The 12,426-nt window shown below is 43.8% G+C and overlaps 1 protein-coding gene across 1 annotated transcript in view; it reads left to right on the top strand.

The window, feature by feature from the left end:
* eif4g3a (eukaryotic translation initiation factor 4 gamma, 3a) overlaps nt 1-12,426 on the top strand; it is a gene marked incomplete at its 5' end in the record, with an annotated part of 70,188 nt that overhangs the window by 29,919 nt on the left and 27,843 nt on the right. Inside the window, 8 exons of the mRNA XM_080001050.1 lie at nt 726-905; nt 1,822-1,933; nt 2,078-2,238; nt 2,764-2,889; nt 4,108-4,327; nt 4,751-5,476; nt 6,110-6,198; nt 10,376-10,664. Of these exons, the coding sequence (XP_079857176.1) occupies nt 726-905; nt 1,822-1,933; nt 2,078-2,238; nt 2,764-2,889; nt 4,108-4,327; nt 4,751-5,476; nt 6,110-6,198; nt 10,376-10,664 (1,903 nt within the window). The remainder of the gene's footprint in view (nt 1-725; nt 906-1,821; nt 1,934-2,077; nt 2,239-2,763; nt 2,890-4,107; nt 4,328-4,750; nt 5,477-6,109; nt 6,199-10,375; nt 10,665-12,426) is intronic.

The following is a 12,426-nucleotide window of genomic DNA, read 5'->3' as shown; positions in this document are numbered from 1 at the left end:
TCATTAGAATTTGAATCAACCAAAATGCAAGGACCTCTAAACGATATGGAGGACCTTTAATTATCATCTACAGATTGTTGTACGTTATTTAACTATATTGTTGACTCTTAGTTCAGCACTCCAAGAAGAGCAGGTTATACCCCATCAAAGACACTATTTTTTGTGATCTGTCGTCATGGGGTTGAATGGTAGATGCAAAGAGCCGATCCTGATACGAGATGTTAATGTGGATTTTGTGTTGCGCTTCACCCTCATGTGAAACTGGGACAAACTGGGAAGGAATGAAATGCTCTTCATGCTGTGCTTGTGGACCATACATGTTAATTTGCATGTTTGTTGTTGGCATGATTTAAGAGTTCAAAGGGTATAGCGGTGAATTTACTTCTATAAATTTTTTTTTTTTAATTTTAGGCTGGGTATTGGGCAGGGTCGCATGATTTGATTTCAAATCAAAGATACAATTCTGTTTCAGTTAATTTTATCTATTTGATACATATTGAGATTTTCTACCAACTTTTTGGTGTATCATCTAATATGCGTAACAAAAAATATCTCACATTTTATATGAAAACCAACATCAAGATGACGCATAAAACACAAAACGGATCAAGCCTCTGAGGAATTACTGGACAGGATTATTTTCACACAGCTATTATCATTTTTTCCTAATTTTCCCTCCCGCTCCATCCCTCTTTCTCTTGCTTCCTTTTGTTTGTCGGCCTCAGTTTTTCCAGAGGACCCAGATGCAGACAGCGAGGCCAGCAATCCCTACCAACACACCTTCCCTACGGCCCGGTTCTCAGACACCGGCAACGGCGGTCTACCCCCCCAATCAGCCCATAATGATGACCATGGCCCCCATGCCTTTCCCCTCTCCCCAGGCTGCACAGTACTACATCCCACAGGTGAGCTCACCCACTGTTCCAGTGTTAAATGATGATCCTAGAACATGTCAAAGGTCAGACCGCCCCTTGTGATTCCTGTGTAATTGTATTCTTTGATTTAATGAGGCAATTTTGCATTTCGTTTAAGTCAATCCCTCTGCCCGTGTCGGTTTTGCATATCCGCTGGGTTTCTATAAACACGTACATTAAAATTGCCGGGACAGCGTTTCATGTTTTTGAGTGGAATTGAGCTAAAGAGGGAGAGGGGATGATACAGTTTATCTTAATTGAAAAAATTTCCCTAGCAGCTGTGGTAATATTCTGCATGCAATTTTGTTTACAGACGCTTAGGTTGACGCTATTTACTCTGTACAAAAAGCTCAACACAGACTGGGTAAACGGAGGGCGCGCAGTAAAAAATCTGATTATCCTGCCAAATGTATTGTAAAGGGTTCTGATATTTTTTTAACACTATTATTTCTGTCTATCTGTTATGAAGTGATCCCTTAATGGAATCAGTTCTATGCACAGAATCGAGCATTGGTATTAGCGTAGGGATTGGGAAATGGTATCAAATGTGTAAGATCTTAATATCTTCTTAAATCACTTGGCAACTGTTATTGATATTTAATAGTCATTTAAATTTTTATTTACTCGGCCTCTACTGCAATTCCCTTGGGGCTGCTTGACTGCAAGACACGGTAAATCTTTCTGTCGGAGAGAAGTGCACAAGTTCAGAGCCAAGATAAATTTTACATGCCGGCGTCTACGTTTTGTACATTGCTATTGGCACCATGGGGAGGTCTGGTCAGACTTATAAAACGACAAACCAAAACAAAAAAAGAGGGGGAAAAATTATTAAATGACCATCACTAAAACTGAGCTGGCAGAACTGTGTTTTCCCTGTGTTCATTTCTCTCCTTGTTGTTGTTCACAGTATCGCCACAGTACACCCTACGTGGGACCTCCTCAGCAGTACTCCGTGCAGCCTCCAGGAACCGGCACCTTCTACCCTGGTCCGGGTCCAGGGGAGTACCCCGCCCCATACCGTGAGTCATCCACCGTTGCACTACAAACACACGCACACACACACACAATCTGCTCTGCCTCTTCTCACCCTGTGGGGGGGGGGGGGGGGGGCTCGGAGACGTCCCTTGCCTGCTTTCTGTGTTAACCGGAACATCTTCCCTCAGATACCCTCAGGTACCACGCGCCTGTCTCGCCCTCCGTCCCGGCTCCCGTTCCCACAGCCGGTCCCCCCTACTACCCAGGACAGACTGTGTACCCCCCCTCCCCTCCCATCATAGTGCCTACACCGCAGCAACCTCCACCAGCCAAGCGCGAGAAGAAAACAGTGAGTGTCTCAGGAGTGTTAGTTGTCGTCTGGTTTACGCCGTTCTGTCGGGGTCTTTTCGTGGTATTTTGGAGAGAAATTGTCCCGGCAACGGGACCTTGTGGAAACTTAACAAAGTCATGTTCACGTAATGGCCGTAGTATTCCCTGTGGAAGAAGATTGGAACCACATGAAAAGGGATATGGCCATGTGGAAAATGTATTATTTGAGTTCAGAGAGTAATTTCAGTATTTAAACCTGTCCACTGGCTAATAACAGAATAATCAATAAGGATAAAATGCAGCATGACCGGCTCAAAACAGCAAGAAAATCTGATTTGCTCTTGGTTATGTGGATGAAGACGCTCCCAGAATTTGAATGGCCAGATAAAGCTGAAACTTGACTCGTCTAATCCCAATTTAGACGGTTGTTTCGTAGGCGAGCGGCCAGCGCTCACGCACCATGTACCCACTTTGCATTTGAAGCAGCCGCTCCAGGACTTAGGCGCTTTAGTGAGATGTGTTTTTGGTGCCATTGTCCTCCCAGATCCGTATCCGTGACCCCAACCAGGGTGGCAGGGACATCACTGAGGAGATCATGTCGGGAGGGTCAGGAAGCAGGAATCCAACGCCCCCCGTCGGATGCCCCTCCTCGACTCCCACCCCACCACAGGTAAAGCTCGGCAAACTTGTGGTTGACATTTGCTCGCTAGTTCTTTTTGGACCTTTTTACATTTAAAGTGTTGACGTACGCGTGGCTGACATGCGGAGAAGACATGCTGCCAACAGCCTGTAGTAACAAACATACTTTATGGGCGCAATATAGAGTTAGAACGACGATGACTGTGATGTCACGACCAGTTTTGCCTTCATGGCGTTTTGTAGCAGATGTAATCTACCCTCTCTTTACCCTCCTAAACTTGATTTCCTAAGTGATTGGCTATCTCTTGCCGCTTTACTTTTGTACAGTAGGTTATTTACATACTGTGTACTGTATCCTCAATCTCCCTCTGTAGAATCCTCTCCGCGTATGCCTTGATCACCCAAAAGCTGTTGGAATTTCAATCCAAAGAGTCACGATCCAGTTCAATAGCAATTCAGTTCTGTATTGATGAGGTGGCTCACAAAAAGATTCTATATCGATATCTTGAAAATGGCCATTGTTTCAGTTTTCCATCTGACATGTACTGTATTACAAAAATATTTTGTAGGACAAATTCAGTCTAATTCAGAATTCTTATATTTCAATTCATTTGTGTATTTTAATTTAGCAGAAAATGATTGCGCAGCTTTCAAACAAAGTACTGGTATTAGTTTTCAAATTGATTCAGAAATTGAAACAATATAATGGAATCGTATTTGAATCAAGTATTTTATTCAATTGGTGCATACCCTGCCAGCGGTGGCTTCTGAAGAGGGGTGTTGTCGGTGTTGTTGCCGTGTTCTTGTGACTTCTTCCTCCCTGTGTCTTCCTTTGATGTTAACACTGTCTTTCCTCTCTCTCTGTTTGTTTTTGTGGTTATTTTTATTTATTTATTATTTTTTTCTACCCCTTTTTTGTTTGCTTGTCTCACCCAACCTCTGCTCCTCATTGTGTACCGTTCTGATCCTCCGGTTTGTTTTTGGTACTTTTTTATTATGATTTGCTCCCTCTTTTCTTCACCGCTCCATCAATCTTCCTCTTATGATTCCCGCCTCCTCCTTCTCACCTTGTTATCTCTCCAACCATAACCCCCCCCCCCCCCGTTTCCTGCTTTGTCCGGCGTTTCGGCTTATTTGCGTGTGTGTGTGCGTGCTTGCGTCTCGGCGCCTGTTTGTCCGTCTCGTTGCGTGTCGCTAGTTCTTATGGCCGCACCCTCATTATCCTCACATTTTCTACCTCAAATCGCAGCAGCAGCAGCAGCAGCAGCAGCAGCAGCAGCAGCAGCAGCAGCAGCAGCAGCAGCAAGGCAACAACAGCAGCAGCAGCAGCAGCAACAGCCAGGCAACAGAGCAGCAGACCCAGACGCAGCAGGCCCTTCCTGGAGCCTTTACCCTGGAGCCCCCCCAGCCTCTGAACCAGGCTCCTCAGTCCCCCACACCCGCGGCTGCAGACACCAAGTCTGGGCCAGGTCTGCCCCCTGTCCACCCCTCATCCTCCTCTAACTGCATTGACCAACGGGGCGCTTGCTTTTTATCTTTTTATATCTCTACTCCTATTCGTGCTATTTTTATTATCCTCTGTTTTAAAATAACTCATCCACAGTGTCTACAGTTCCTTAAAAAGTTTTTTAAATGCTTTTAACTCAGTTATACAAATATTATGGGTCATAAAAGTCATTAAATAGTCTTAAGATTCATGTGGTCTTATTTTGAACATAAACATTTTATCTGACTTTATGCATTTCTCTTGTCAAAATTAGTCATTCTTCTGATTCAGAGTTGACATTTAATATCTCATAACGTGTTGTTCAATTCTTGAACCTTGATTAAATGCTCAATGCTGTGTGTATCCTAATGCCCCCCCCCCCCCCTGTTTTTTTTTTTTTTTATAGATGAAACGCCAAAACCTGAGCCGGTGGTACAGAAGTCCCCCTCACCCGGACTTGTGGAGCCAGAAGAGAGACGGGAAGCCGGCACCCCCGTCCCTGACTCCGCTTCCCCTGTCGAGAAAGAGCCTCCCTACTCTGCGCCCCTCGTGGTCCGAGTCACCGCTCCGCCTCCAGCGGCCAAAACCGATGAGCAACCCTCTGCCGAGGAGCCCGTCTCTCCGGCTGACCCCTCTCCAGCCTCCTCAACCAAGGAGCCAAAACTGCCTCCGGCACTTCCTCAGATCGAAAACACAGACAAGCCCGCTGTGGAGCTCCCACCGACCCATGTTCCAAAGGCCCTAAATGGCCTCGCGGACCCCAGGGTGGAGCCGCGCACCGCCACTCGGGAGCCTTCCCCTGTGGCTCCGGCTCTAATCAAGCCCCAGGCTCCTAGAGAGGCCTCCTCTGACACTCTGCCCTCAGACACGAGGCCACAGTTGCCCGTTGCTGCTGCCATCGCCCCGATGGCCCCCGTGGCCGTGGTGCCAGTAACCGTGACCTCAAGCCCCACACCGGCCATGCCAGCACCCCCGCCCGGCCTTCCTCCTCTAGTGCAGGCCACAGCGGAGGTTGGCGAGCCGGCTAAGCCTGTAGATAGTAAAGACCTCAAAGGGGGACTGGAGTCGTGTGTCGGTGACGGCAAGATAGAGTTCCAACAGCCGGTGCTCACCAGGAAGAGTCCCATAACAGGTACCTGTCATGTGTTTCATTGTAATTCTATGAATGGCTCAGTGACGTGCACTGTAATTATGCTCTTTACGTCAGACCAGGGAAAATTTTTGAGAGGAATTTTAATTGCCGACCAATGTGTCTGCAAGGATTTCAATTTGTCTTACAAATGACTAAAAATACCGGCCACACCCAGACCTAACGACTTTTCACAATGTCGACAATAATCAATAATACATATACAATACAACAATAATCACACACTCTTTGAACAACTGCAACGTGTGTGTGTGTGTGTGTGTGTGTGTGTGTGTGTGTGTGTGTGTGTGTGTGTGTGTGTGTGTGTGTGTGTGTGTGTGTGTGTGTGTGTGTGTGTGTGTGTGTGTGTGCGCGCGCACGCGCTATTCAGCTCATCATTTTCTAGTGTTGGTAGAGAATCTTTGTTTATCACTGGTTGCCATGGTGTTGCTGATGCATGTAATTTGTTGCCATGTCACTAACCACACTCCATTTCCTGCTTTAAGAAAAATAGAGGGGTGAAGCGGCAATGTGAAATTGGCCTGAAGTGGCCTTTACATTTTCAAACAGTTGAGACTTTGTTAGGTTACTGCTGATCATGACTTACACCCTATTCATGTCGGTGTTCTGCTGCAGTAAGTCAGACTGCTGCTGCCACACCAAAGACCTGGAAGAAACCAAATGAAGGACTCCCTGTCGGAGACACGCTACAGAAGCAGAGTCAGGTAAGAAGGTTGGCCTGGCGGCTCTCTCCTATGATGGTGATAATGTTTGGATGCAGTTTGTCAATGGTTTGTGTTTAACTGGAGCTGGGTGTTGGGCGGGATATCACGATTAAATTCCATCCGATATCGCTCAGATCACAACACGATTCTGTCTGGACATGTCTGGCATTTGAAACACAATGAGAATTGCTACCATCTTTTCAGTGTATCATCTGAGCTGTTTGCTGGAGTTCCAACTGAACTCTTGTACATGTAATTCATTTGTACCTCTGGTAGCATTTAAGGCAGAAACTGGTTGCATAACTGTCAAACAAAGTATGGCTGTAACGATTTTCAAATCAAATCAGAAATTGAAACAATATATGGTATCGGAATATTGATTTATATATTTTGCTGATCCAGCCCTACGCTTTACACAATTTTCCTCATGATGATGTTTTGATTGGAAGTCTAATGCCTCGAAATCCAGGTCAACGTTGTTCAAATGGTGGATAAGTTCCTCTAGAGACTTGAGTGAGTCGTGGTGATCCAGAGAAGTTAGAGGAGACGCACACTGTGGGCAGTGGTTCAAATGGAAAAGTGCTTCCACATGTGTGGTGGTAGAGCGCAGACATGAATGACTTGGAGGACGGCGGCTAGAAGTTCCATCCCTCGTGCTCTGGACTTTGACCTTGACTTCCGGGTTCTGTTGTATTTAGTCTGTAAACTTTCACTGATTTCACCTCATCAGTCCACCAAAATCTGTTTCTGAACAAATTTAAGGCAAGAAAAAAAGCAATCCAGTTGCTGAATCTTCACTCATATTAGATCTACAAGGCCTCGTTTAAATTTTTGTTCCCACTGTTGTTGCCGTGCTTCAAACTTGTGGCTGACACAGACACCGCTCTGGCACACCACACACTGGGATTTTTTGTTTCATTTAAATGTTGTAAGATAAAATAATTACAACTACAATAAAAACTAAATTTTTATTGGTTTTGTTTGGAGAAATGCACCGCAGATCGCACACCACAGCCCAGTGTATCACGAATACTTTTATTTATTTTAAGAAAAACACGCCATTTTTTGAATATACAGAGATTTCTATCGTCGTCGCAGTTTCCTCATGGACAGTTGGTATTCATTTGTCTTTCTCTGAGAGGATTTGTGCTGCTCTGTAAGCCAACGGAGCAGTTCCCAGCAGCTTGTTATTCTCCAGCCATCGGTGGGGTTACTCCGATGGAGGGCAGTTCTAATTCTAGTGAAACCCCACTTGATGCAGGAAGGGATCACAAATCTGTACGGCTTGTTTCAGGACATTTTCTGACAAAGGCTGCCCACAAAAAAACCCCACTGGGGTTTCACAGTTTGTTTGTTAGTCGGCCCATCAGAGACCCAAATATATGTGCACAAGCACTGAAAAGCGAGTTTTTCATAATAGGTTCCCCTTTAATGCTGACGTTGCCTTTTGTTTCGAGTTTTGTTTTTGTTTGTTTTCCGCCTCCCAATTTTTTTCTCTGCATCTCTCTCTCGTTCACTCCCTTCCATCTCAGCGTAATATTCCCCCTCTCTTATTTCCTCCATAGCTGTCTTAATGCCCTCCAGCTGCTGTTATCTCTCCTCTAATGTTTGGGAGATGGCACAATGTTGGTATACGTAATAATGATGATGGGTTTACGTATTTCATTCACATCTAATAATCCATAGTCATAGTCGTTGTCAGTTAATCAAATTTTATCAATTACGATTTGGTTTCTAATGATTTTGAAAAGAAAATCGCTGAGATAAAACTATTATTGTGCCGCATTCCGTTTCGCAATGACCCTCTCGTTTTGTCTCTTATAAATCCAGCGCACCCCTTTCCATTACGGTGGTGCGCTTTCACCCTTCCTCACTCAGCCAGGCTGTTGTGGTGCATGTGCGCCGACTGTGTGACTGTACCATGTGGCATGTTTAGTTTAGTTGAACTAAAGGACACTTCACCAGGAGTTTCCATGTTTGAATCCCGTAAAGAGTCTTCGCTCCGATCCATTGTGCGCCTATTATATTACACATGTTATTATCAAACATGAAGTCTAACCAGTGTTGGGTCAGAGTTTCCGTTGTTCGGTAATTACAAGTTTTTGACCGGCAAAACTGTTCAAGTCCGACATATTTAAATCTCTCCGGTCAAAATGTCAGCTGAAAATAATTCCCTCTGAGTACAATTTCAATTCGTGCTTGGCGATAACACAATAGCGATGATTATCACCTTATTTTTTTCCTCTGTGTCAAAATAAAATAAACTCAACTCGATCATTTCGATAAAATATTCCGCACACCCGTTCATTTCCGTGTTCGTCAAGTTGCAACGGAAAGCCAATCAGATTAGATGATCCAAAGGCGACCTTGTCGATATAGAAATAAGCCCCACCCCCTCCCTCGTGGACAGGTTGTGCTTGTAAACACAGTAGACACACACATACAGACGGGGCAGTGACAAAGCGCAGCGTCTGAGAAAACTCTGAGGAGTAGCAGAAAGATGATGTATCGTTGACAACAAAGACACATACATCCATCGTTTGGCGTTTTCTTTTTTTTTTTATATATATATATTTCAGTTCAGACCCAAAGCAGACGGTAAATATCCATTGTGTAAAATATGTCGACAAGACATAGAACACCACAAACTTTATTATTCATTTAGACCTACTTGCAATATTTATTTTGTTTTTCATTTTATCAAAATTTTATTTAATTGAAATATTAATTAAAACATCTGCCCTTGTTACTTATTGTTCATGAACAGAAATAATTTGATTTCAAGTAGTATCTTGCATAATATTTGTTTACTTTTAAAACCGCATTAACTGACAGGGTTTATTTTATTTTCTTCATCCCTTCATTAATTAATTCTCTATAAATCCTGCCTATCAATTGTTTTCAAGCTCAATAAACACAGAAAATATTTGACCGGAATGTCTAGCATTTGTCCGGGACACTGACATCTTCCAGGACACGTTGACTGGCACCGTTTTTTTTTTCTAACGGAAACCCTGGTTGGGGTCCAGGCGCATCGGTGCTTCCTCCGCTCTCCGGTGCTGCAGCCCTCTCCTACGGGGCAGCGCGCAGCAGGGATTATCCCCCCCCCCCAGAGCTGCCGTGGCGGGTCTTCCCCAAAGACCAACTCAAACTCGAACTCGCCCGAGCCCGGTGAGGCCCCCATCCCTGCAAAAGGAGGGCGATTAAAGAAAGAATCCGCGATTTTTAGTGACGTTTGGTCTGACGCGGTCGGAGAGTCCCTAGATCCACTCCAAACGGCCCCGCATATAATCACAGAGCGCAGATTCGGGAACTTTTCGGGCTGTTTTCAACAGACAACAATGATCATTATATTATTTATTTAAATGTATATAATATATATTAATATATTATATATTTATTGTTCAATTTATCTTTTTTTTTTCATAATTTTTTAAAATTTGTTATGTTTTAAGTTCAAGAAAATCCACTGTTAAAAAGACACTTTTTTTAAGTTCAATAAATGCGAAGTCAATGAGTGATCGTGTTAAATAATTGTGATGTCAATATTGACAATACTCAACTCTTTGCATTGAGGCACAACTCCCCTTATGGTTGGCCAACGCAATCTCTATAAAGAACTTATGCCAGCTGCACAGACCAAAAAATGACATCATACCACGACAATCAACAATGGGGCTATTTGCCTGCCATGTATAATTAGGATCGACTGTATGTTGTCTTGCAACATGTAAAGAGTTGGTGCAGAGGTCATTTAATTCTGTTAAGCAACTTTTCTGCTAATGGGGGACCCAGGGAGGACTTTTCGATTTAAACTATTGTCAGGATTATTTGATTAAAGATACTTAGTTGTTCAAGACTAATAATTGGAAACCAGTAACTCAAGAGAAATTAGAAAACAAATAGAAATTAAATTATTGCTGAGGAATGATCATGATCCTTCAAATGTATCCGTCTAAATCGATGACCCAAAACTGAAATTGACAATATTTACTTATTTTTAATACATGCATTTTTCTTGCTTGCCTGACTTCTACTTCCTACTTCTTCTGGGATTACCTTTGAGTTGCATGTGGTCTATCAAGGGTTCTCTATTTACAAATGAAGCATATTATTATTACAATGATTGAGCCATCTAACAATGGATGTTTCTTTTGTGTTTCTTTTCTCCCCACAGGAGGAGCCCAGACCAGTAGACCAGTCTGCTGGAGAGCAGACCTCGCAGCCCAAACTACAGAGCAGCAGCCCTGCACCCGTGGTGTCAGCCTCCAAGCCGACTGCTGCTCCGCTCCCTGCTGCTGACCCTCAGGCCGAGGAGAAACCCGCTGTCCCAGAGGAGAACGGCGAGGCCGAGCTGGAACCGTTGAGGAATGGGGCCGGACACACCTCCGAAACGGAGAGCAGCGACAGTGGAACCACGCCTGGAGACAAGGAGAACTCCACTGGGGGGCCCCAGGACTTGGAAGGTTAGGAAAGTCACTCCAACATGAGATATATAGATATAAATATTAGGGGTGTCACGATTCGAAATCGGAAATCAATTGAAATTAGCGAAATCTCAAGCAGATTCACGATTCTCCCTGTATTTTTGTGAGTAATGTCCGACATGCCAAGACAAAATAGATGTGATCTCTAATGTAACGTTATCTGAAAATAACCTTTGTAGTGTGTCGCCGAAAGGGATCTTTTGGGGGGGACCAACGTGAGCATTCTAATAATTATAGAGATAAAGTGTGGTCCGATTCAATAGAATATATTTCACAATATGTCCACTTGAGAGGGCACAACAGTGACCGGCAGCTTGTGGAGAGTGCCGGTACGCGCTCCATAAGAGTAGTTAACGTTATGGATATGATTTGGATTGCTATATCAAATATAAGATAATAATGTTGAAGGGAACATGATGCTGTGATTTGATGAGTAGAATCAGGAAAAAAAGTCAGATTGGAGAAGAACGTACGGGGCAAACACAGATGTGGTGGACGGAGGAGAAGAGACGCACTTGCAGACAGTAGTATTGAAAAGAGTCGGCTCTTACGGCTCCCATTCATTTATTTTAACTATGAAATTTTATTAAATATTTTGTTTATATTCGTTCCACTACAAAAAATTACATCGATGATGATTTAATGTGACTGAACTCCAAGTGAGTTATCGAGAAACAAGTCAAATCAAGACTTGATAGTCTAACAATGGCATAGCTGTCACTGCTGAAAATAATACATACAGTGGGTCAGCCACCAATTGTGCAAGTTCTCCCACTTAAAAAGATGAGAGAAAATCACATTGTCTGATTTTTAAAGAATTTATTTGCAAATTATGGTGGAAAATAAGTATTTGGTCAATAACAAAGTTCATCAATGACAGAGGTCAAACATTTTCTGTAAGTCTTCACAAGGTTTTCACACACTGTTGCTGGTATTTTGGCCCATTCCTGCATGCAGATCTCCTCTAGAGCAGTGATGTTTTGGGGCTGTCGCTGGGCAACACAGACTTTCAACTCCCTCCAAAGATTTTTTTATGGGGTTGAGATCTGGAGACTGGCTAGGCCACTCCAGGACCTTGAAATGCTTCTTACGAAGCCACTCCTTGTGTGTTTGGGATCATTGTCATGCTGAAAGACCCAGCCACGTTTCATCTTCAATGCCCTTGCTGATGGAAGGAGGTTTTCACTCAAAATCTCACAATACATGGCCCCATTCATTCTTTTCTTAACACAGATCAGTCATCCCTGTCCCTTTGCAGAAAAACAGCCTCAAAGCATGATGTTTCCACCCCCATGCTTCACAGTAGATATGGTGTTCTTTGGATGCAACTCAGCCTTCTTTCTCCTCCAAACACGACAAGTTGAGTTTTTACCAAAAAGTTCTATTTTGGTTTCATCTGACCATATGACATTCTCCCAATCCTCTTCTGGATCATCCAAATGCTCTCTAGCAAACTTCAGACGGGCCTGGACATGTACTGGCTTAAGCAGGGGGACACGTCTGGCACTGCAGGATTTGAGTCCCTGGCAGCGTAGTGTGTTACTGATGGTAGCCTTTGTTACTTTGGTCCCAGCTCTCTGCAGGTCATTCACTAGGTCCCCCCGTGTGGTTCTGGGATGTTTGCTCCCCGTTCTTGTGATCATTTTGACCCAACGGGGTGAGATCTTGCGTGGAGCCCCAGATTGAGGGAGATTATCAGTGGTCTTGTATGTCTTCCATTTTCTAATAATTGCTCCCACAG

This window comes from Zeus faber, assembly GCF_960531495.2.
Source record: "Zeus faber genome assembly, chromosome: 5".
In the NCBI taxonomy this organism is placed as follows: Eukaryota; Metazoa; Chordata; class Actinopteri; order Zeiformes; family Zeidae; genus Zeus; species Zeus faber.
This window is presented reverse-complemented; position numbering and strand designations above follow the sequence as displayed.